This window comes from Bombus fervidus, chromosome 11 (assembly GCF_041682495.2).
Source record: "Bombus fervidus isolate BK054 chromosome 11, iyBomFerv1, whole genome shotgun sequence".
In the NCBI taxonomy this organism is placed as follows: domain Eukaryota; kingdom Metazoa; phylum Arthropoda; class Insecta; order Hymenoptera; family Apidae; genus Bombus; species Bombus fervidus.
Window position 1 is genome coordinate 1851613 of NC_091527.1, and position 23703 is coordinate 1875315.

A 23703-nucleotide genomic window follows, 5' to 3' on the forward strand; every position below is an offset into this window, starting at 1 on the left:
TACATTTAAATTCATTCTTTCTATATTTAAATTTGTTTTTTATACTGTTCTTTTTACGCATATCCTAATATATAGGATGTTTCCCTCGCTAGAGGCCTCAAAAGGAAATGTCGTCATTGGCCTGATCACTGTATGTTTGCATACATGAGAATTGGAAATAAGAATGTGAAAATAAGAACGATTTCAAATGAAACATATATACACAACACAGATGATATCGGTTTTCGATGTCGCAATAATATCAGGTCGACGGTTTCTGCTTTGGGATTTCTAGTGAAACTCATCTTGCATAATCATTATGCAAATAGTATCTAAATATTTAAAAATATAATGAAATATATTTTTTACATATTTATAATTCATACTTATATATAACATATATATAATTCTTACTTATATGTAAGTAAGGACTGTAAATGCAAATACAAAGTACGTATTTTTATAAAAGCAATTTAATCCATTACCATCATGACATAAAAAATAATTTTCTTAAAGAAAAAATTATTTGTGCTCCTAAAATAAATAAAATTAAATAAACTTATGAAAGTATTCCTATGTGTTTTATATACATAATAAGCAGTTTGCATCTAACTATTTTATATTTGCCACAAAACCAAGATCCCTAGGAATCATATATTGTTTTACTATTTCATCTGTTAATTTATTCCTAGCTTCCTGATGTGCAGCTACTAAAGGCTGTAACACTTCAATTAATTCTTTTTTAAGTTCTCCTGTTAAAATTTCTCCACTAGTATAACCCTGAAAGTTTATATATTATTATTATATACATATATAAATATATATATATATTCTTATATTTATTAATACTAAGGAATACATTTTAATTTTTACTAAACTTACTTTTCTAAGTTGTTCTAATTTTTCATCATCCTCTAGGAAGAATCGTAACCACTGATATGATATATCAATATCACAATTGCCTCCTAATTGTCTGTGTTCTTCAATAGTAGCTTGTCCTCCTGAGAATGCATGCTTGTTAATTTTATTCTTTATTTGTTTAGCAGTGTCTGTCAAAAATATTGCAGTATTGTTATCACTAGCTGACATTTTTGTTTTAGAGCCTTGTAAAGCTGGAAAGAACATAGAATGTAACAGGGCTGGTTTTGGATAGCCAATTTTTGGTGCAACATCTCTTGTCATTCTAAAGTAGGGGTCTTGATCTATAGCACATGGTATTAAACAATTAACTTTTGCATCCTTAAAAATAAAAGGAAAAGTTCCAGAAATTGCTGGAGCAGCTTGAGTTGGCGGAAATGAGATTTTTCCAATAGGATCACTGTCTCCAAATCCAAAAATGCCTTTCACTTGATTAAATGTAACACTTCTTTGTATTCTGATCATATTCTGATAAAATGCAGGATTATTTCCAATATGTTCTAAATTAGAAAAAATAAATGTATTTTCTGGTTTAAATCCAAGAGCAATAATGTCTTTTGCATTATTATAGGCCAATTTAATCGCATCTTCTATTTTTATGTTCTTCCATATTGCTTTCTCATCATCAGTTAGTTGTATGACTAATGGAACACGAAATACTTCTTGAAGCCATTTACAAAACATAAATGGTATAAGATGTCCTAAGTGTATAGAATCTGAACTGGGTCCTCTACCAGTATAAAGGTAAAAAGGTTTTCCTTGTTCATAAAGATTTAAGATAGTATTCATATCTCGATGAGAGAAGAATATTCCTCTTCTAAGAAAATGATGTGGTTTCTGTCCTGTGATTTTCTCAAATCTCGCTAATAGTTCTCCATCAATTTTGGAACTTCCAAATCTTTCTATAATAACAGAGAGAAATCTTTTGAAAAAGTGAAATTATAAGCTAATGTGTATATTCACATATGCATGTTATCTTTGTCCTCTTTCAAAAAATGGGAAGTCTTTATAATCTATGAAATGGAGATAATAAAGCAACAGTATATTATTTTATTTTATATGACAAAAATACTTTTCAAAGATTTTTATGAAAGATATTTTCTATGGAACTCACTAATAAGCTTATCATAATCAATTCCAGTCTCGTTTTTAGTTGCAACATTCCAAGGTGTCACAATATCCTCCTCATCCGCTTTCCCATTTAACGTTGACGTGTCAATTTCAATTTCTTTCGCTGTCATTTTTCTTTATATTTAATTATTTTCCGACTTTTAAGTACGATCGTGCAAAGATTCCTAGGAGAAAGATATATCATATGCAACGCAGAGTTGGTTACAAATCAACAGGGTTATGTCAGTCTCCGCATGCTATGTTTCCTGCGCACGCATTTGTACATTCAAGGTAAGAAATTTCAGTAATTTTTTCTGCAGTTGCATCATATACAGTTGATTATAAGTATTATATTTATTAATTTTTATTAGAATATATTTAAATTTAATTATAATTGTTTTTGTGAGGTTTGAATTATCTAACAAATTATCTGTCAATATAGTAAGTTTGATATTGTATTTTGAACTATGTATTTGAAATACTAACGTCATCTCACGGTGATAAATTCAAATAAATAATGATCTCCTTTATTATTAAATCATTTAATGTATTAATGTTTTCTATTGAAATTAGCTATTAGTTATAATCTACATAAAAACTTTGATTTTACAATTATTTTATTATTTCAATATACAATTAAACTGTAGGATAACTTATTACATCTAGTGAGTCTTGTCTAGTTAATGTATTATATCTTTTGGGTATATACAAAAACATATGTATTATGTTATATTGCGAATTATAATGAATCTAAAACAAATTATAGCGTTAGCTTTTGTAATTTTTCTGTTTAAAATTATCTGAAAATTAATTTTGTTCTAAAATATGTAAATATAAATAATAATTTGACGATAATGTGTTACAGATGTTTATGGATAAAATGAATGTTATAGGATTTGTTGTTAACAACTGGACAATATAGTAACGTATATTCTTTTCATCAGTTTCATGTAAATTTGCAATTTGTGATTCTGTTTTTTATTTGAATATTTCGGTATTTACAAAGAACGATAAAATGTTTTTTCATAAAAATATATCAGTGCCTCTCATTTTGACAAATGTTCTTTTATTTGTACAGAACTTCCAGTATGTATTATAGAGCGATATTAATCTATAACTTAAAATCAAGCATACAAGAATGAACCAAGATTTTCATTCGTTTGTTCCTCCATGATTTATACAAATGGAAGACACTTCATAGAACGAATCGTCGTTAAGGAACTAAAACTATGAAATCTGTTTTTACTACTGTACGTATAATTAAAAACTTGATTGTACATCGTTTGCAGTCGTTAACACAGTGAAGCGTTACCGTTTACTTTTAGAGATTTCTTTGCATTGTACTAAAAAGAAAATCTGAATTCAGACATCCGCGAGACAGGTAGTAAATCATATTTTATAACTTTCCATATAATATGATGTGAAATTTGTTGAGAATGTAATAAATTCAGCTATACAGGACACTTAAAAATATGCCGATGAGCATAGAATGCAAATAGAATTCGTAGAAACGAAATACGAAGAATTTATGAATCATAAAATCATGTTTTTTTATAAAATTATTAGCCTGTTCCTATCTATTTTACAAATATATATTACTCAAAACAATTAGAGCATTGCGTTTTTATAATATCTTTAGTCATATTTTTATCGAATGTCTAATGTATACGCTATTGAATTTTTGTTTTAAAAAACAAGTATCATTAAATAGTAAAATAATTTCACGAGGTAATTCCTTAATTGTTTTGAGTTATTATAAGCTACTGAAAATAGTGAACATTTATACAAAATACGTAATTTTCAAAATTCACTTCTATCAACGATCTCTTCCAAGTTTTCTAGGATGTCCTCATGAAGTTAAACTCATACTGTTGAATTAGTTTCCGTTTGAGAAATATCTTCACTATTACATACATCTGTATTATTCATTGAACTGAAAAATAGGGTGTTTCGCTTTCTATATGATCAATAGTATGTATAAGTAATATTTGCGCGCACATACACTCAAGCGAGTAGGGTAGGGGAGAATCTGTTTTAAAAAATATCGCAGATGTATGACAAAAATAACTTTGTCTCACGAAGAATCTTCTTGTGAACTTATATGTATATAAAAGTAGTTTCAATATTTCATTGGCATTGTGAATAGTTGAGAGGACGATGTAAGTCCCGAGATAATTTCCTTCTTTTCTTTTTTAGGAATCCGAACTAGTGAAGCGACTTTTTATAGCGACGCGATATAAAAATTAGATTTTGATAGATACTCATAAATCAATTCAAATGTCAGACTACCAGACTATGTGATTAACACGAGACATTATAAAAGGAAAGAATCGATTATGTAGATGATGTCTTATTGTATAATTACAAGCTACTAAGTCGAGAGCTGACGACATCCATATTAGAGTTCGTATATTGAAAATTTTTGGTCCTTACGTTCTCTCTACTGTACAATACTCTTAAATAAATTACATTGGATCTAAGATGATTCTTGCTTTCTGCTTTATCTTTTCTCGCGTAAACAGCGAAACAACGATTTTTTCACGTTACTTTTTCTTTACTAAAATGCTAAAATATCTACATTCTCTGAGCATTGTTACAGAGGATCATTTTATCGTGTATTTGCCTCTAAAATGCCGATAATCAGGTTGCTTAGAATTTTGTGAGGATCGGAACGAGGTTGATTTAAATTTTATATAATACATAACAGTATGTTTCATCATCTTGAACTGTTAATCATGTGCGTTAAATTAATTAAAATTGGATATGATTAAGTAACTAGTCGAAAGAGAAAATGGAAGTATGAAGTGGAATTTAAATATGGCATAAGTGAGACAGATCTTATTGGCTGTGCAAAAAAAAACGTTATCCATCGATATTTCGTCAGAAAAACTTTTGTTCGCTTGCAAATTTTTAATCAGGTACATACATAAACGGTAATTGTAGTTCACTGTCTTCATTTACTTGTTCTAGGAAAAAGGAAAGGTTTGTAAATCTTGCGCAATCCGCTTGGCACAGTGTTTCGGGTAACGTTTGAATAACGCTGAAATACGTTTAAGTATTGGCCAAGTCAACCGCCATTAGCGAGGCAAAATCTGATAAATATAATCAATATGACGTACGTTTTAAAGGGTATCTATAAATACAAATCGAACCATCGTTGCTTTTCCAATAGCGATCTCGCTATCATCAGATATTATCAGTAGATGATTAATTTAATCAATTATACATTATTCATCAATGTTCCTCCTTTGACATTTTACGCTTTGAATTTTTTTTATTTATATTAACATAAGTATGTCAATGTGAATCATGTAATATATTACAAATTTATATAACGAATTTAATCCTAGGACTCCTTAGATTAAAGTCAGATAAAATTATTCGGAGCAGTTCCTTAATAAATTAATAAGTTTTCGTTTCCTTGAAGCATTCTGTCCAAACGATTATTGTAACTATTCTTAGGAGTTGAAGGATTAATTATCGTCAAACAATTATAGAATTTCCTCTCTCACGTGATCGTTCTATGATCTCGCTAAAGACACGTCGTACTATCACAGTCCAGCTTGAAAGTTCGATTCCATTATTTCACGATAACCTACGTCTCAGTATGTCTCGTTAGAATAAGATAGACAGAATAATTTCTCCATGCAGGCATCAGGCTATTATAAAAATACAGACGTGTAATCGTATCATTATCCAACATGGTATGTATACTGTAAAAATCCCAATTCGACGAGCAGAACATCGCGATCGAAAAACAATTCTAAGCAAAGGTTTCTTGTTTTATTTCACCATGTTTGTCTGAACAAACGATTAATTCTATTCACCAACTGCTTCGAAGCATCCACAATAAATCTATACTCTGACACCGACACCACTGTCACCTTTTATTTCCGAAACGAGCTCAATGGTAGGAGTGCAGATTTCTGTAGGTGTCGGTGAGGCGAGCGGGGCCAAATGTGAATTCTTAATAGACATATCCTTTAGGATATAGTCCACTCCTGGTTTGACGCGCAATCTATTTCGATGTAAAGAGGGCTCTAATCTCAAAATCGCACACGATTTCGTCGATAGACAACCGTTTCGAAACATAGACTCCATGGACTTGCTTTGGAGATCGTTCTCGATCGCTGGCTTTTTCAAATTGATCGTCGATCTGGAATTATAAGGAGACAGATTGTGTTCGGAATCAGGCGTGAATTCTTCATTTTCTTCGAACGATGTGAAGATTTCTGAATCAGGTACGGATGGAGCGCTAAAGAACGACTCGCGTAACGACGATGTCAAGGCGTCCGGACACATAAATGGATCGAGGGACGTCAGATCGTTGAGATCGCTGCCACTGTTACAGACCTGAAAATTGTTCACCGAGTAGGACGAAGGGAACGCCTGATGTTCGGTGACTACGTTGGACAGGATCTCTTGGCTTCTCGACGACTCTGACCACTTCGAGTCCGAGGGTCTTCTCGAGCTGAATCTCGTCGAATCGTGCTCAGCGAAGATCGGGTCTGGTAATCTTCCTTCTCGACATCTTTCTGTGTTTTTCAACAAGGCTTCGAATAGATCGATGGGTTCTATCGGTGCTATTTGACCCGACGATACCATATTATTTGAGGAACTATCGTGACTAGATTTGTTATTAATTGATTCGCGGTCTTCGCTATAATCTTCAATATTCAACAAGACGGATGGTATCACAGGGTCTGAGTGTCTAACTGGACTCCTCCTATTACCCATCGGAGATTTTAAGCAATCGATACTAATGGAAGGCTTCGATGTTTCAGAGTTCTTCGTGTCTTCTTCTTGTAGAGAAGCAAGAGGAAGTGGATCTATGGGACTCGGTGGTTCCGAGTGTATTGTCGGTACTGCCAGACTCTCCATGACTCTGTAAGGCTCTAACAATCTTACGTGCGTCATCGGTTCGATGGTATTGATCGATTCGGAATGTTTCAGTATTTCCATGTTCCTTCGCATTTGTAATACTTTGGAAGCTGGATCTGTTCTGGGCTCCAAGTACCTCGGAGTATTATCCACATGAACAAGATTGGCTAATTTGTTAGAAGTAATTGTTATGTGCTTCGGAGACGTCTTCTGCCTTGGGCTATCCAACAAGCTCGACCTCGTACTATCCGGGGTGGATGGCGGCGTGTAATTGTTCTGAAGTCTGAGGTTTAGATTCGGACTGTTCCGATCGAAGGGACTATTAATCTTCAACCGCGGTCGTGGATAAATTTGAAGTCGCTTCTGATTCTCCAATTGTCGAGATAGCATAACGTGTTTAGCCAATCCACCCTCATACTTATTATTGTGATCCAAATTCTGTACAGAGTATCTATGAGCTTCGGTGGTATTTCCACCGGTAGGAAGTCGAAGATTCACCTCTGAAGAGATTGCGGTCGCCGATTTGATATTAGGATCAGACATCGAACAAAGATTCGAATTTCTTCTTTTGCAATTGATAGGACTGTGGAAATATTTCGTTTGCACTATGGGACTGTTAGCGCTTAGCACGGGATCCGACATAGTATTCATTTGCAATACTTTGCGATTCAACGTTACGTCGCTCTTTAAATTCTGATAGGAGATGAACTTCGGTTCCGACGCCTTCGAAAAATTCTTACTAGTGAGCCTCTTGTGATTCAATCTTCTCAGGTGTCTAATTTTATTGAACGTTGGATCCAGAAGATACTTCAGATTTTTGATCTTGTCGATATTGTGATTTGAGTCGATCATGTGATTCCGATCGATGATGTACTTTAGATCAAGCATTTTCGTGAGATCGTGGATATTCTCCTCGACGATATCTGCTTGTCTACTCTCAGAAGACGTATGATCCATGTTCCTTTCTGGTGAGATGTCTGTGTGCTTTCCTGACACTTCCAGGCCTCGCCTGCTTGTGTATAAAGTTTTGTTTTGTTTTGTAGCGAAACAATCTTCCACAGGATGCCTTCTACCATCGTTGCTGTTGTTCACCTCGGCTAATTCCATATTCGTATTGGAACCACGTCTCATTGGTGAGCAACCGTAACGGTTGGGTGTCATTCCGAACAAAGCAACCAGCCCCTCGGTAATCTTACCCGCTGCAACCCTCATTTCGCCGTGATGGAAAGCGTAAATCCATGGATTCACGCCACTGTGCGCCATAATGGGCAGTCCAAGCCATACGACCGCCCATTTGGTAAGAATGTTGGTACCGCAAAAAATATCCAGCAGCATGCAGGTCTGTAAAGCAAATTTACCTTATGTTAAGAAGGTAATTTCGGTCTGCTTCGGTCTTTGTTATTTGATCTTATGGGAGGGTTCTGATCTATGTCGTGTGAAAGGATCAACGAGGAAATGGGAAGTAGTTAAAGCAGTTTATGTTAAATTTTCTTTCAATTGATGTTCTTTATAATTTATACGATAAAGTTTCTCCAATATTTCTCAAATTTAAGATGATGTATAATATAAGAGAGGAGAATATATTGAGGCAAAATGTAAGATTAAAAAACATTGGCCAAACTTCAGAAGATTTTGTCATTATCTTCATAGATGTATGTTCCTCCTGTTCACTTGATCTATATAGATTACGTTAATGTATTTATAACATTCAAAGCTTGAATAATACGCTTGAGCTACATCGTTATAAATGTGTCCATGTAATACGTGAACTAAAATGGGAATTATTTCTCTTGATCTTTGTTAATGAAAGTTAGTAGATTGTGTATGAAACTAAAATCTATATGTATTTGAATTTTGGTGAATTTTATCTTTACATAGGATTTGAAGAAGTTATATAGGACATTATTAGTATGTCGTTCCAGATACATGATTGAAAAAAGACGCATAATTTTTTCCGATGGCAAAGTCTTTATTTAGCCTGATTCTACTTATATAAATACTAATAACACTATTAATGTGTTACGTATCTACTAATCTCGAGGATCTAAAAAATTCTGTAACAATTATCACATTACTTCTGCATTAATTGTTATTAAATCATTAACAATTATTTTTTTATTATATGATTGTATTGGTCATTTTGACTTTAAGATTAAATGCATATAAATAGTTACCGACAAAGATCTTTTTTATTGATACATATTTTAACAAATAAGTTGCAGTTGACAATTCTTTGAAAAGTTTAAATTTTTTTTATTGAGGTGGGGATATATAAAAGATTTTCCTATATTTGTAAACGCTTTGTAGCTTTTTATAAATGAATGACGCTTCTACCACTGGAGTGACAAATTGAACGATAAATTAAAAATTCGTAAAATTGTCTTGAACAAAGTTTATTCGATTAATTTATCGCGACGTATTTTCACAGAACTAAGAGGAAAAATCGCTAAAATCGCTTTACTCGTATGTATTAGTTTTGTCATCCAATGAAATTGTTTATAATTAGTGTCCTCTTAAGAGCTGTTCTTTTAACGATAAAAAAGTAGTAGGTTATTTAGAACACTTTTCCAAGAGCTTTCCTCGAGCTCAACTTCTTTTTCTTCACAGTTAGAAGACGCCCATTTCCGCAGCTTTTTCGTTACCACAATTTCGGAAGTTGTGTCGTTTTTCAACACCCTTCTTCGTGAAACTTTTCCTCGTGGAATGGAGATTGACAGGTTACGGAAACCTCATTACCACGTCAATTCATGCAACATCAATCGATTACCAATGACACAAGGACGGAATTTACTATCAGCTAACTTTATTTTATTTTTGCTTTTATATATAAAAAAATGAAATATCAATTACTTAATTAAATTACAATTTACACACATAAAATGAAATATTTTTTTGAAAAAATAATTTTGTTCTTGGCCTAGGAGTACACATTCTTTTTTTGTTATAATCTGGGTTGAGCCAAGTTACAGTTTAAGTATTGGTTTTCGGATGCGGTAAAATTGCAAACAAATTGTGCCTCAAAGGTTTCATTTTGCAAATATAAAACGAAAAATTTGGTTTGCAAGCTGATGGTTCATGCACAGATGCAAATTTATTTCAGAGATTATATTTAACGTTAGAAAATACAACGAGTATCTTAGTATATTTGTTTTGTTATTAACATTATTGTTCTGTTTATTATGACTTATGATTTATTATGTAGCAAAATCTACCTAGCTCATGTTAGGTTCATGTTACGCTAAGTTGTCACGTCGTTTGCTTCTTATTATATTAGTTAAAAACTGGTGATCTAATTTCGAAACTTTTTCTCTTTCATATTTGGCTTCGTAGAGTGCTTATTAAATTTTTTACATCATTCGCGTTATACGTATTTTCCTGGGCTATGGTTTACAAGTAATACTATATTGCAACTTTTACGACAAGTAAACTACCCATTATGCGTTTTAATTGGAAATTAACGTTTTTTTTCTCAAGTAATTAAAACCCAGTAACTAATAAGGGTGTAATGAAGGCAAACAAAAATATTCAGCATAAAGTTATGCAACTAGGCAAATGCTGTATTCTAAACAAAATTTTCAATTAATTTTAAATTACAGTTTCAAATATAACTTCCTTGAGATACATGCATCTTATAAATATAAAGCCATAATTATACCATACACTAATCGCACCTATGGAATTTTCAATTCTTATGCAGGTACAAAGTGCAAAAAGATACAAAAACCTGATTAGGGGATTACACAAAATCTGATTGAAAGAATGCAAAATTGAATGGTTAAACTATTGTCTTCATCAACATAGGGGACATACACTAATTTGAATTTTGCTTGAGATACAATCAGAGGACAAAATTGGACTGGGAAACATCATTTGATGTAATTTTATATATTTGCAATAATTTAAAAATGTCTAAATACTTACAAATTTGGTGTAACGCGCAGTGTAGAAATATAAAATACAAAGAAACATAATCTAAGGAGAAGTACGTATTTAACATGCACACCATGACGTTCTTAAATTTTACATCAGTGTTACGTTACGAGCATGCATGCCAAGTAAAGTAGAAATGATGTTGCGTAACTCTGATGTGCAAGTAGTACGAGAGTAATAATAGCGAAACAACGCACGTTGGCATTGCGCGTCGAAAGGAATGCTAATTTATAAGAATTTACGCGCATAGGGTGGTTCGATTACAAATGGAGATCTATCTGGTGACCGTGTGCGGTCGCATCGGAGACCATCTACTCACTTGAAAGGGAAGCCAGAAGATGAGAAACGCGCCGACCGTGACTGCTAGTGTTTGACCGTAACGCGGTAATGCCAGGGTCTGCGTCTGGTGTCTGAACGATAGTTCTACCGTGTAAATCGCACGTGCGTGTGCACGTGCCACCAGATACACGTACATGTAGCAACCGAGGAGAACGAGAGCACTGGGTGCCCATACTGCCACTACCAGGAACACCCTTACTGGAGGGAGCACCGCTGCACCGAACCTGCAGTTGCCACTGTGACAGAAAGCAAATTAATTTCACTCGTTAGTTCATCGATCGAGTTATATAATTGCGTCGATTCGAATATTAGATGCTGCACGCGCCTGTTAATTTTCGTTACACGTGTGCCAGGTGCTTCGGTAAGGTTAAGGCCTGCTTTTCAATTCCGCGAAATTTTTTTGGAAAGTGTTTTATGATTAATTTCAATGATTTGCTTTGCTGATTTGCAATTTTAGGTTGTTTATTAAAGATTCGAAGAAATGTGAATTATTCAAAGTACTGATACAGCTATCCTGTTTAATATACAGTGATGTCTTAATGATTGATTTTATCTACTTGGTATTTTGATTTTCAATGCTATGAATAGTTTTAAGAAATCATAAATTACTTAATATAAATTCGAGAAGAATGTGGATTATTTGAAGTGTTGATACTGCTGTATTTTAAGATAGTAGCGCGCTAATGATTGAGTTTAACCATTTGGTATAGATCGTTCTGGAATTCTATGATTTAAGAGTTTAGGTCGATGATCGCTATTTCTTTAAAACGTTTGTTTATTCAACTATTAGATCGGAAGATAATTCTTTCTTCGACTACGTTTCATAATTATTTACCTTTACTTGAAAAAATTAACGGGGTTATGTAAACTTTGTAGATGTAATCTATCGTTTGATGTTTAATGGATACAAGGAGATTAGATTGCGTTTATTATAGTAACGCAAACACGACACGTGGCGCGGTTAAAATATCATTACTCTATATTGGTTGGATAACCATGCAATTCATGCTTCAATCCGTGACTTTTACTATAAATCATGCATATGTTTCCTGCATACTGCATCGTAATCCTATTATGGCACGGTTGTAATTCAGGGACCAATTGTCGATCCCAATAAAGCATCGCGTAAAAAAAGGAGAGTGATAAATCTTAATTCAATTGATAATTTATTATAGAATTGATTGTGTACATATATTTAATTTGTGTACATTTCATTTTTATATTCGAAAGAATCTTTCTATTCTATTTTATATTATGTTACAGTAGAGCTACAAAATTGTAACACGTAAAATGAAGACAGAATAGGAAATCAAAGCACGCATGCATCCTTAATGAACTTTACATTTTGTTACGTTTCGACGAAGTATGCAAAAAGAAAAAAAAAAAAAAAATGAAGTAGAAAATTAACTACGTTTGTTTACAGGAACAGAAATTGGCCTTGCTATTTTTTTGCACTGTCGGTGCAAAATGTGAAAAAGGCGCAGGCTCGATTGGAACACATGATTGTATTTCCTAGTTTTATACTACTGTTCGTTCGTTCCATCGGTTGTTTGAGGAACGTGACTAGTGAGCAATCTGATTTTAGCAATTTTCGAAATGTTTGTTCAATAGGATTCAACTGCTGTGCAGAATTAGCAAAAGTTTCTACCGCGTGAATTTTAATTTATAACAATACCCACAGGAAATTCTGATTCTCGGAAGACTTAGTTAAGTTAATTAGATAAAATAAAAGAAATTTAGTTACAAATTCCGCGTTTTTATTTAATTAAACTTATTCTACGCGCTTTCAGAGTAAGCTTTTCGTTGACAAAAAATAACTATTAAGACATTAAAATTTTTCAAAATTTTTGTACCAATTTTTCAACATTTTTAATTCAATTATTTAGTAATTTGTATTCTAAAAATTTTTCATCACTTTTAACACACATTTATTTATTCGCTGACCTTTATACTTTCACTCTTCGAATGAACATATTCTTTATGTTATAAACAATGCAATTTACAATCTTTTCCAACATAAGAAAATCCTATAACATTTGAATTTAATTAAAAAAAGAGAATTCAAAATGGTAAGAGATAGAATGTCAGAAATGAAGATTTTCAATAAAAACAATAAATCTATTTGTTTTCTTCACCACGTATATAATCTACCACTTGACCGGTATTGATTTTCAGCATTCATCATCTTTACAGAATTACCTAAAGAATAAATTAATGTTTATAATTATTAATTATTACAAATTAATGTTAATAACATTTATTTCCATTATTTAAATTTATTGTATTTATTTTTATATTAGGCTTTCATCTTTTGTAAACAATCTAATTAGCTCATAAACAGACCTACAGATAGACCTACATGCTCAAATAACTTATTCTATCACTTACAACATTTCCACATGGAATTTATATCCGTTTGACCATTTCTACTAAAAAATGTTTTTGCCATTTACATTGTTTACTATATCGGTTCATTAATGAAACTAAAACTAAAAGAAGATTGAAGCGGCTCTCACCTGTGTGGTTGAGTTTCTCCTGCTATTTTGGCGTAGATCAAAGGCGAAAGGCCGACAACGATCGCGTAGATCCAGAACACAGCGATGTACTTCTCGATGCTGCTGTGAGTGATGATGTTCTTGTACCTGAGGGGCTGTGCAAGCGACGTCAACCGGTCTACAGCGATTGCCACAGTCACCAGCACGCTCACGCTGCACAGTGCAATCATGATGCAGTATGGTACGATGCACGACGTGGAAACGCCATTTTCCGGCAGCCCAGATAACTCTAGCTGCATCCCAAAGGGCATGAACACACCGACCTGCGTGCAAGTAATATCCGATTTGCATATGCTGGATGATTAGGCAATGATGACATTGGCCAAAATTAAAGTTTTATAATAAACGTACGTATGTTTCAAAGCGTTCCTTAACGTTTACGTTTGCAGTTCGTGTAGAACGTAAAATTAAACAGAGTTCAAAGCCATTTTCAGTAGTAATATTGCAAACATTCTCTAAAGAGGAATTATTCAGAAGGGTGAGTTACTGTATATTGAGGTATTATAACGGAGTGTGCTTTAGGTTATTAGCAGCAGGTGACAACGTATACGTGGTCCGTTTCTAGGTTGAACTGTTCAAGACAAACTATTTCGATGTAGGATCAGATTGTAAGATCACCTCTGTTTTCATATAGTCTATGATCAAGTATAAGAAAAGGTGCCGTATCGATAAACGTTTATTATGTTGAGCCAGAGTGATTTGAATTTTTTTATGAACCACCCATGATAACGTTTAATTATCACGATTTACGTTTATGTTGTCTGTGTTCGATTATATCATATAAATTATATAAATTATTTGTATTTATCGTATACATAAAATATAAAGGAGTTTAATTGATTAATTTTGGGTAGCCCTGTATACTAAAAGTGAAACGTGTCAACATCAATCGCAGCGGAAGAACTATCGTACGAGTTGCAACGGGGATAGAATCTCGCCTCGTCCCGTTTTCTGATTGATTAGCTGACTAATTAAAATATCCCGTTAGACGATCAATCTCGAGAAACAATGGGGCACTTCAATGTTGATATCTCCTTTGAAATGGATTCTAATAAAAGCCCAGTGTTGACGATATTGCTCTATAATTCTTTATTTTCCATTTTTAACTTGATTAAGTCATTTAATTTAATTAATTTATTATTGAACAACATTATTTTATCGACAATATTTGAATACTACAGGCGAAGAACATGATAAGTCAAATTTCCTGTTTTTTGTCAAAATTCAATATATCGTCAATAAATTCTACATCGAAGCTATTTTCTATTTAATTTGGAAATTAGATGTGCTTTTTTGTTACCATTCTGAACACTAAAAAAATACCAAGGATATTAATTGTATAAATTAATCTCTTTTAAGATATTGTGAATTTATCACTTATTTTCAAAAGAGTTAATATTTGTTTTCAGCCAATAAGTGACATAAAAGTAAAGAAAACACATCGATGTCGATCGCGTCTCAATGGTTGCTATAGTTAAAATTACTTGATGGCTTACCCCAAAGTCGCTGACGGCCAAAGAGACTAGTAGATAATTGGATGCAGTCCGTAACCTTTTGTACTTATAGAAGGCGACCAGGATAATGGAGTTCCCGACGATGGTGATCGGTGATAAAATGAAGACTATCGACACCGCCAAAACCATCGAAACGGGATTGACGTCCAACCGTGTATCGATCTTGGTAACCGTCGGTATAAGAGCGGTCGTCAATTCCCCGGAAACGGTGGACAGCAGCGGGTCCGTAGCGGGCGTTGACATTGTAATTTAGAAGCTTTCCGCGCGTTTCCCTTCGGCTCTGCGTCTTCAAGTGAGATTCCGCTCGTAAACGTGTCCCTCGTAGGACGACATGACGCAATTACCAGATCACGTCGATGAAAATTTCGTGAAAATCTTTAATTGCCCGATAATAAACTCGTACTTCCGGCGTATTGCCCGATGCGGAAGTCTTCTAAAAATTTTATCGAATATTATTTTATCGAAGAGTTCTTTTCTACCCCGAGGGTCATCGACATTTAAATTCAGAACACACTCGGCGCAAAAAGTCAGGACATTTTTTAATTTCTAACAAAATGTAACCTAATGATCAGACTGCGGTTAGTTTTGCACCTTCAAATTTTCTATGAATGCATAAAAATTCACAGTTTGCTAATGGCAAAGTTATTCATGTTTCGCTTCCACATACTAACTTGTTAGTATGTTATTATGTTATCTATAAATCTATTAAGTTTATAATTAAAAGTCTAAAATTCGTAATTTAAAAAGACAATTGTAATTAAAGACTAAAACCAAGAGGAAGAAATTCTTCTATTTGAGCCACATTGAAACCAAACTGGTCAACTATTTATCTATCTTTCTCAGAAGTTAAACACTAATTACGTATTCTAGAAGTAAGATAATAAATGTTTCAGAAAGTGATGTTGATAGGTTTGGTTAAGCTTCTAAGTAGGATATTTATATTCTCTTAAAAAACTCTCATTTCTATATTATTGTTGAAATATGTATAATTTTCTGTGCTGGACTGGGTTAAATGCGTAGTAGAGATACTTGTATGTGAATATCAGTATGTGTGCGTGCGCAGCGTCTCGAAAACAACGGAATGTAAACTGTTCACTCGAGGAACAGTCGGGTATGGAAAAAAGTGCTGAGACGCGTGCAAGTGTGTATCGATAAATATATGAGGAATCGTCCATGAAATAAATATATTATTATTTTAATATTAATCCTCAAAATAAATTTAGTGTTCCTATAACATTATTTCGGCTTCAAAGATCCACAATTTTCAACAATTATAAACGCGATATTTTACACTTGGAAGCTGTTTCGTTCTCGAGATAAAAGAGTAACGATCAATTTTACTAACCTTTTGTGCTTTTACAGGAATCTTCTGGAGCCATGGTAAAAGTTTGACATCCGCCACTAAAGAAGAAACGTCGTTATTTCAAATCGTGTGATTTAGGGTCCTGGCGATAAATTCCTCGTGAAATCAGCATCGGTTTGGAACTACGTTTCCCATCGGAAATGAAGGCCGGAAATCGCTCGATTTGGGTAATGTACAACCTTGGCCCGTTTTCTTTTCACACCGTTTGGCTTCGACTTTTACGACTTGCGCGACATCACCTATGCCTCGAACTTCCTGAAGACAAACATCCGCATTCTGTCACACGATTGCCTTATATTACCGAATGTTTTCTTTACGGTCCGTGAAACGTCGTTTGTTTGATAAGTATCAGGTACGTACGGTTACATGCAACAATTATAGATACAGTACGTATATTTATCGTGCTTTTAGAACACGTTACATATATGAAAAGGATTACTTGGTAGAATGTTTTGTAGCCACTGTATAATATCATGTGTAATGACTAGTCCGCGGATGTTTATGTATATTTGGAAAATTCAAGAATGGCGAAACCTACAGAATGTATAAAATATGCAAAAGTATATAAAATATTCAAAGTAGAGAACTTATTATAATATTGTATTTGGTACATGGACTAAATTTTTATCTAGGTTCAATTTCTTTAGTTATGTTTATACAAACATAAAAATGCATAAACATCCGTAGTCTAGTATTGGCTGTTGAAGAAAGAGAAAACGATAATAAAACTGAGAAAGAAAAAAGTATTTTCCGTATTCCTCCAATACTTGATTATAGTAAAATGTGTAACACAAAACTTATAGAAATAGAGGTAAACAGCAATTTTCATTGTATTCGAAGAATAAAATTGGCTTGTTGGGTACATTAAATCGAGCTTGGAAGAAGCTCTAGCAAATACGAGCACCATCGAACAATCGGAAAATTCTTTTATTTGATTCTCGGTTCTTTAACGTTACAGATAACTTGGAAACTTTTATCCGCTCACGTTTTGCATATTCATTAGACGTTTTATCAATCGATTATATTTTATATCTCGGTCCTCGGATAATGGTAATAAATGTTTAGTCCTTTTGTTACGCCACAAGGCTTACCATAGACCGTTTCTCTAACCGTCGCTCGTATTACTACAGTGTCGCAGACAGATCGTCTTATAGGATTGGCGAAATATATACAATGTAGCGACAAGCGCATAGTTGTCATCAAGCATCGAGTTCTAGAAACGTTGATTTCGACCCGTTATTTTATCCACACAAAGAAGGTGGCATACGTGATCATAGGCGTGAACGGTGGCGTGACCCGAGCGTACTTGGGGGTCGTCTCCCAGAGAAGACAAAGAAAAGATCGAAGGGCAATCAGTCTCATTTGAAGATTCTAACGACATACATCGAGTGGTTCTGACGAATAAAATTAAAGTCGCTAAGTCTAACGAATATATTGAGAGATATCATAAAGTCAGGTCGAATTTCTGTAACACATTAATTGTATTCATCGCTATATAATTTGTGACGTTTTTATTATAATATTGAATATTGTTAAATATACAAGTTTATATTAACCCTGTTCATTCAGTGTTAAATTCATTTCAACTACCTCTGTTATCTTAACCGAAACAGGGGAACGACTAATTCGCGGCGTCGATTATACGAATCGTAACGAGAATTTACGCCTCTCGCTGATGCGTTTTCCTTGCGATCGCGTCTCTCCGCGAACGGTCGTAACACCTTTAGAATCATTGAGTTCAAAACACGAAAACCGTGATTTTTCACCTCGTTGAAAGGAAATACGCGATCATGAATAAATTGTTTTCGATGAATAAAATTATCGTTACACTGACCTAAATTTCATTATTCGGTCTCGATGGACAAATGGACGGAAGCACTTTCACAGCTCTGATATTTCCGCACATATACACTATTGATTGCTTATAAGTAGTATTATTAAATATTAAATTGCATTGCTTATAAATATCGGGATACTCCCGTTGATTTGAAAGAAAAGAAATGGGTTGTGTGTCAGTTCGCTTAGAATAATTAAATTAATTAAAATAATAATGAGTAAAAGTTATTATTTATAATATTTTTTATAAAAAAGTGACAAACTATAAATTGAAATTACTTATTGAAGAACTTAAATATCATTGTCCCAATAATTATCGCAGTCTTCCTGTCTATCTGAAAGAAGTTTCTTTATCTGACATAGAACATACCACATTTTAGAAATTAAATTATCCGGACGTAGAAAGCTTTCAAAAATATCAAAATAGTTCTACAATTTTTAAATATGACTATAATATTTTATTTCAGATGCAAATTATATTATTTTCTAAAGCTTAATTTTTTATCACATGGTAATATTCTGCCATACATAGCTGTAGCAATAATAAATAATAAAATCAATACAAGTTCTTTCATCCGTAATTTTTTAATTAAATTACACCGTATTGAACGTGAGAGAGTATCTACATTCTTTTTATAAAAGTTAAATAGAGGTTTCCTGCTATTGTTAACACATACGATTTTTTATTATGACAATATACATTGTTTATTTATCAAACCAATGTACACTGTTCGTTAAAAATCATAAGTGTATTAAATTCTAATATCCGTCGACTTTTGAAGTCCTTGGAACAATTATGTGCGATAGCATACATACATATACAAACGAAAATTGTTTTAGCCAGCTTTTGAACATCAAACGTACTCTATTGAGTTATAATCATACTATTGCTTAAAAATTATGTGTCTTGAATTTAAATTATTCAAACAATAGTAGTGTACGTATTCAGACGAAAAATATATTTAGGTAGTACCTGAACATGAAGCATACACTGTTAGGTGCGGATGATACGAATGGAACAAATCCTGTCCAGCGTTGAAGAAAGGCGAACCTCATGTACACGGGCCGGAGTAGATTATATTCGACCGCACGTTTTCCATTATTTGAAATTTGAAATTCGGATATGGATGGTGTTAACGCTTTCAGAGATAACTGACCAGCGACGGGTTAACCGCTCGAACCTCGAGCGGGAGAAGAACTTTTTGAGCTCATCAAAATTACCGTATAAGAGCGATTCAACGCGTTTCTCCTCGCGCACAGCCATTTCTTTCCCTGTGTCCGCGACGATGGAAATGTTTAATGAATTCGGCAGAGCGAAATCGTATTTTCAGATGGGGCTGTTGTCCATTAGTGACATTTTCTCGGCGCTAGGACATTGTAATTATGTCGAGCATGATGTTCTTGAATGCTTTAATGCGATTTTATGGCTATAGCGTGCTATTTAATTGATCGAGTACTCACTTGGGAATATAATGCGTTTGTCAAGGGATCGCTGATTTCGCAATCGTCATGCCTATGTACGATATAATGATAAATGAAACGTAAATGAATTATGGGTGTGAATTTCAGAGATAGATGGTATTTAGGAAAATCAATAGAGCAGAGATTTTACAGCTGACCTTATACAATCAATCGACAAATATGATCAATGCGAGAGTTAGATTAATTTTAATTTCTGTAAATATAAATGTAACATAATTCATACCTACAGTACGTGTCGTAATATTTAGTAGATAAAACGAATCTCTATTAGATTTTATTTTTTTAACCCTTTCATATCCGAAATTCTTCTAATGATACTATGTTTATAAAATTATCAATTCATCAAAATTTCATTCAAAAATTCATCACATACGAATTTGCACAAATATCCGCAGTCTAATAATTAAATTCATGGTAAATGACAATTAAATTTTAACTGTAAAATCTATTTCATTATAACGCTTTTCATCACATTTTATTTTAATCAAGTCTTAATTCATTTTATCCTATAATTCTGATATGTATTATGTAATATTGTCATGCTAAATATGTTTAGTAAATAAAAAAGAAAAAAAAAAACAATATAACAATCGGTACAACTTTTGCGGGATTTGTAGGTCATGAATACATATTTATCGAAACTTCTACTTCGTAAATCGTCGGTAGTTGGTTATTCGTTTCGGTTTTAGCTCAATTTCAACCCTTCTCTAGCTCGACCACTTGCAATTTAAAGCCTTTCACTTTGATGTTTAGTCGAGAAGTTGAAATTACTTTTCCAGAACTTGTTAAGCCAACATTGACGTTCTTTAATATTCAACATGTTTCTGTAAACTTTGCTTGTTCTCTAACGGGACATCTTCTTTTATTTGTCTAATAGCGTAATTATTATTTTGTATAAAATATTAATTTGTATAATAGCGTAACTATTGTATAAAAAACTATTAGTTATATCTATACTTATTTATTCAAAACGTCAATTGTTTCAAAATTCGTGGAAAAATTTCCCCAAATGCAACCTAATATAACTTCTTCTGATATAGATACTATACATATAACTAATCATCTGGAGATGATAAGGGTAGTACACGAATGACAAGTTACTCATCTACTTCGATCGTATATACCGTGTTTTCTCTCTTGGCTTTCTAAATTATTTTTTCATGCACCGTAAGGCAGCTTCAGTGGGCGTTACATGGAAGGTTCGAGGTCGTTTAATCATTGGAACAGCTCTTCGTCGAACAAGATGGATTTTGATGCTCGGATCGTTTGCTTATCGATCTTGCATGAAAATGGAAAATTTCATAAAACGAAGAATTGATTGAACTCCTTTGGTTTCCACCTTAAAGATTCTGGCTTTTTAATCCATTTTAATGAAACTATTGATGAAATTATCCTTCTAAGGAAATTTAATTGGTCATATCTTTAGTACTTTAAATTCACTTCGAGCAGGGTAAGTAACATAATCTTGCACAAAGATATTTCGAGTCAGGCTACTTTGGAAGATTATTGTTGTTGCTGCACAATTGTAATCGTTTTATTCGATAATAATTGTTAATTAGGTATTAATATTAGCATTAGTACCAAAGAGAAATTAAACTGAAAGATATATGGAAAACCCAGATTTTGTCAAAATATTTTACAAAATATTATTCAGATAGTAAAAAATGTACCGTGATAGACATATAAAATTCCCATGAAAAATTGTGGATTAGTTATTTCAATCACTCTGACAGTTGTAATAAAGTGTATATGATGATAAAAGAATAATCGTCACATTGATGTTGTATATCTAGGTATATGCTACTTCAGATAAATATTTTACCAAGTATGGCTGACAACAATAAAGGATGATTTACCAATTTTTACAATGCTATCAGTACTGTACTACTAGTATATCTATAACAATTACAATTTCGATTTCTTCCTCTTATCTTCATTTTTTTTTTTTAATTTTTGAGGTAATTTTGACGCATTCAATAATTATCCGATATAGAAATGAATGATATTTTAATGCATAAATCTTGCAGATCGGCTTGTTGCAGTAAATTTTCAATTAAAATGATGTCATTATCAGATTCATTTTACTAAAATAATTGACAATAAGACATAGATTTCTATTATTTATAACCTGACATTATTCCAGACTAAAATACTTATTCTCCACTCACTAGTTATTCCTCGACATATATAATACGAAATTCTTCAATAATTGTGAAACCAAATATATTTCTCTTATCACGTAAAGTATTTAGGTTTCAGCTTATTATGCAATACTTTTAAAACTCGTGCGGATACATATTATATAAAATATAAATTCACAGGAGGAAGAGACATCATCATTATAAATACTCACTTACAAAGGAAAACTAATTCTGAAAACACTAACAATTTCCGGGAAAATCCATTATATCTTAACGTCGTGTAGACTGATATCTTTGAGACTGATGACTTTTTAATATCGTCCTAACGTCACGATTATCCTTCATAAGAATATCAAAGGAAATCTACGCTTCGGCGGCCACGTTAATGCGTTCTGTCACGTCGTTCGGTTTTGTAGCTTTCTCTCATCGTAGACGAGAGAATTTGATATTTTTCAGTGTCATATCAACGACGCGCTTCCTCTTTCTACTTTGTAAAAGACGCGCAAATTTTTGTCCATCTTATAGAGCTCTATTCGTGTTCCATGACACGAAAATCTCAATGATAGAGATTGATTTTGTGTTTCTTCCGTTTTCGTTGGTCAGTACGATGGACGCAGCCGATTATTAAATCGAGCGAACTATGCAACTTGAGCATAAATAAAATAAATATGATAATATAATAATATAATAATAAATAAATATGCTTTTTTCATTGAGGACAAGTGTTTGTTAGTCAGAGCTTCATTTAAAGTGGAAAATTTCTGTCAGTCATGATACTAAGGAATAAGTATTATATATAAAATATATTTTATATAAAATATTATATATAAAATAAAGGGAATCAGTTACTTTAAGAGCCCTAATACTTAAGGATATATTGTGTGTATTATATAAAACATTTTGAAATTTCATTAGCACTGTTATAAAATACGACTACTGTGAGTACTCTGGTATAATTTGAAACTAATGTGAAAATGCATGTGGAAGTTACAAAACATTTGTTGCAAACATATATGTAGTAAAAATCTAGTATATGTAACATAAACATCTGTTTTAAACATATAATAAGTGTTAAAAATGAGAATAATAGAACAGTCTAGATATTACAGATTGCTTCATCATTGCGTATTTTCTTGCCCATTGTCATCGCAATTTTCGTTCTTTTTTCAGCTTGATCGCCTTTTATGCGTTATTAAAGCGTCGGCCGGATTCAATCATCGGAATAAAAAACGAATTTCTTCGCTGAGAATGACTAATAGTACAAGAGAATCGGTGTGGATATCGTTTTCTCTTATCTGAATTTTTGATTCACAGCCAAGAAATCGTTTCGATTTCCAATATAACTGACTCTTGATGGGGAACGTTCGATAGTCAACTTTGTGATTGAACATCCAATTCAGTTACTAGCTGATCCTAACGAGGATCGTTTTCTTTTTCTCTCCTTTTTATTGCCAGCGCCTTTTCCTTCTTTACGGCGTGGTTACGGCCCAGAGAATTCTGTAAACGAGATTACCGCAAAGCGTTGCAGAGTAGCATTATATCGATTACTTTTTTCCCCTCGAATTTCGTCTCTGTTATATATTAAACGCAGAAATTAATTTTTCGTTGAAAGTTATATGTGTTTGTTTTATATGATGATTTAAGTCCTTATATAA

General features: G+C 33.0%; 2 protein-coding genes and 1 long non-coding RNA gene across 5 annotated transcripts in view; 1 reads left to right on the forward strand and 2 right to left on the reverse strand.

The window, feature by feature from the left end:
* Positions 1-434: 434 nt before the first annotated feature.
* On the reverse strand, positions 435-2454 carry Trprs (Tryptophanyl-tRNA synthetase). The gene is made up of 3 exons (XM_072012686.1): positions 2012-2454; positions 862-1799; positions 435-759 (listed from the first exon to the last, which is right to left on the reverse strand). Exons 1-3 carry the CDS (start codon positions 2136-2138, stop codon positions 592-594), a joined length of 1233 nt encoding a protein of 410 aa, XP_071868787.1. The 5' UTR covers positions 2139-2454; the 3' UTR covers positions 435-591.
* On the forward strand, positions 2168-8194 carry LOC139992124 (uncharacterized). Its single transcript, XR_011801022.1, has 3 exons — positions 2168-2298; positions 3086-7856; positions 7932-8194. It is a non-coding gene; the product is annotated as an uncharacterized lncRNA (long non-coding RNA).
* LOC139992113 (uncharacterized) overlaps positions 5435-23703 on the reverse strand; it is a 109896-nt gene continuing 91627 nt past the window's right edge. For 2 of the 3 annotated variants that reach the window (XM_072012670.1, XM_072012669.1), the window contains 5 exons: positions 16572-16844; positions 15209-15659; positions 13674-13975; positions 11138-11393; positions 5435-8229 (listed from right to left, as the gene is read on the reverse strand). In XM_072012670.1, coding sequence (XP_071868771.1) covers positions 5863-8229; positions 11138-11393; positions 13674-13975; positions 15209-15469 — 3186 coding nt within the window. In that variant the 5' untranslated portion in view covers positions 15470-15659; positions 16572-16844 and the 3' untranslated portion in view covers positions 5435-5862. Of the gene's footprint in view, positions 8230-11137; positions 11394-13673; positions 13976-15208; positions 15900-16571; positions 16845-23703 lie in introns of those variants that run through there. The other variant, XM_072012671.1, reaches the window with a different exon arrangement.

What these genes read in the sequence shown, in the direction of transcription:
- Trprs (XM_072012686.1), bottom strand. Translation starts at nt 2,138, where the DNA reads ATGACAGCGAAAGAAATTGAAATTGACACGTCAACGTTAAATGGGAAA. An exon ending in TGATTATGATAAGCTTATTA is followed by an intron (nt 1,800 to 2,011) that starts GTGAGTTCCATA and finishes CTGTTATTATAG; the next exon opens with AAAGATTTGGAAGTTCCAAA. An exon ending in AATTAGAACAACTTAGAAAA is followed by an intron (nt 760 to 861) that starts GTAAGTTTAGTA and finishes ATAAACTTTCAG; the next exon opens with GGTTATACTAGTGGAGAAAT.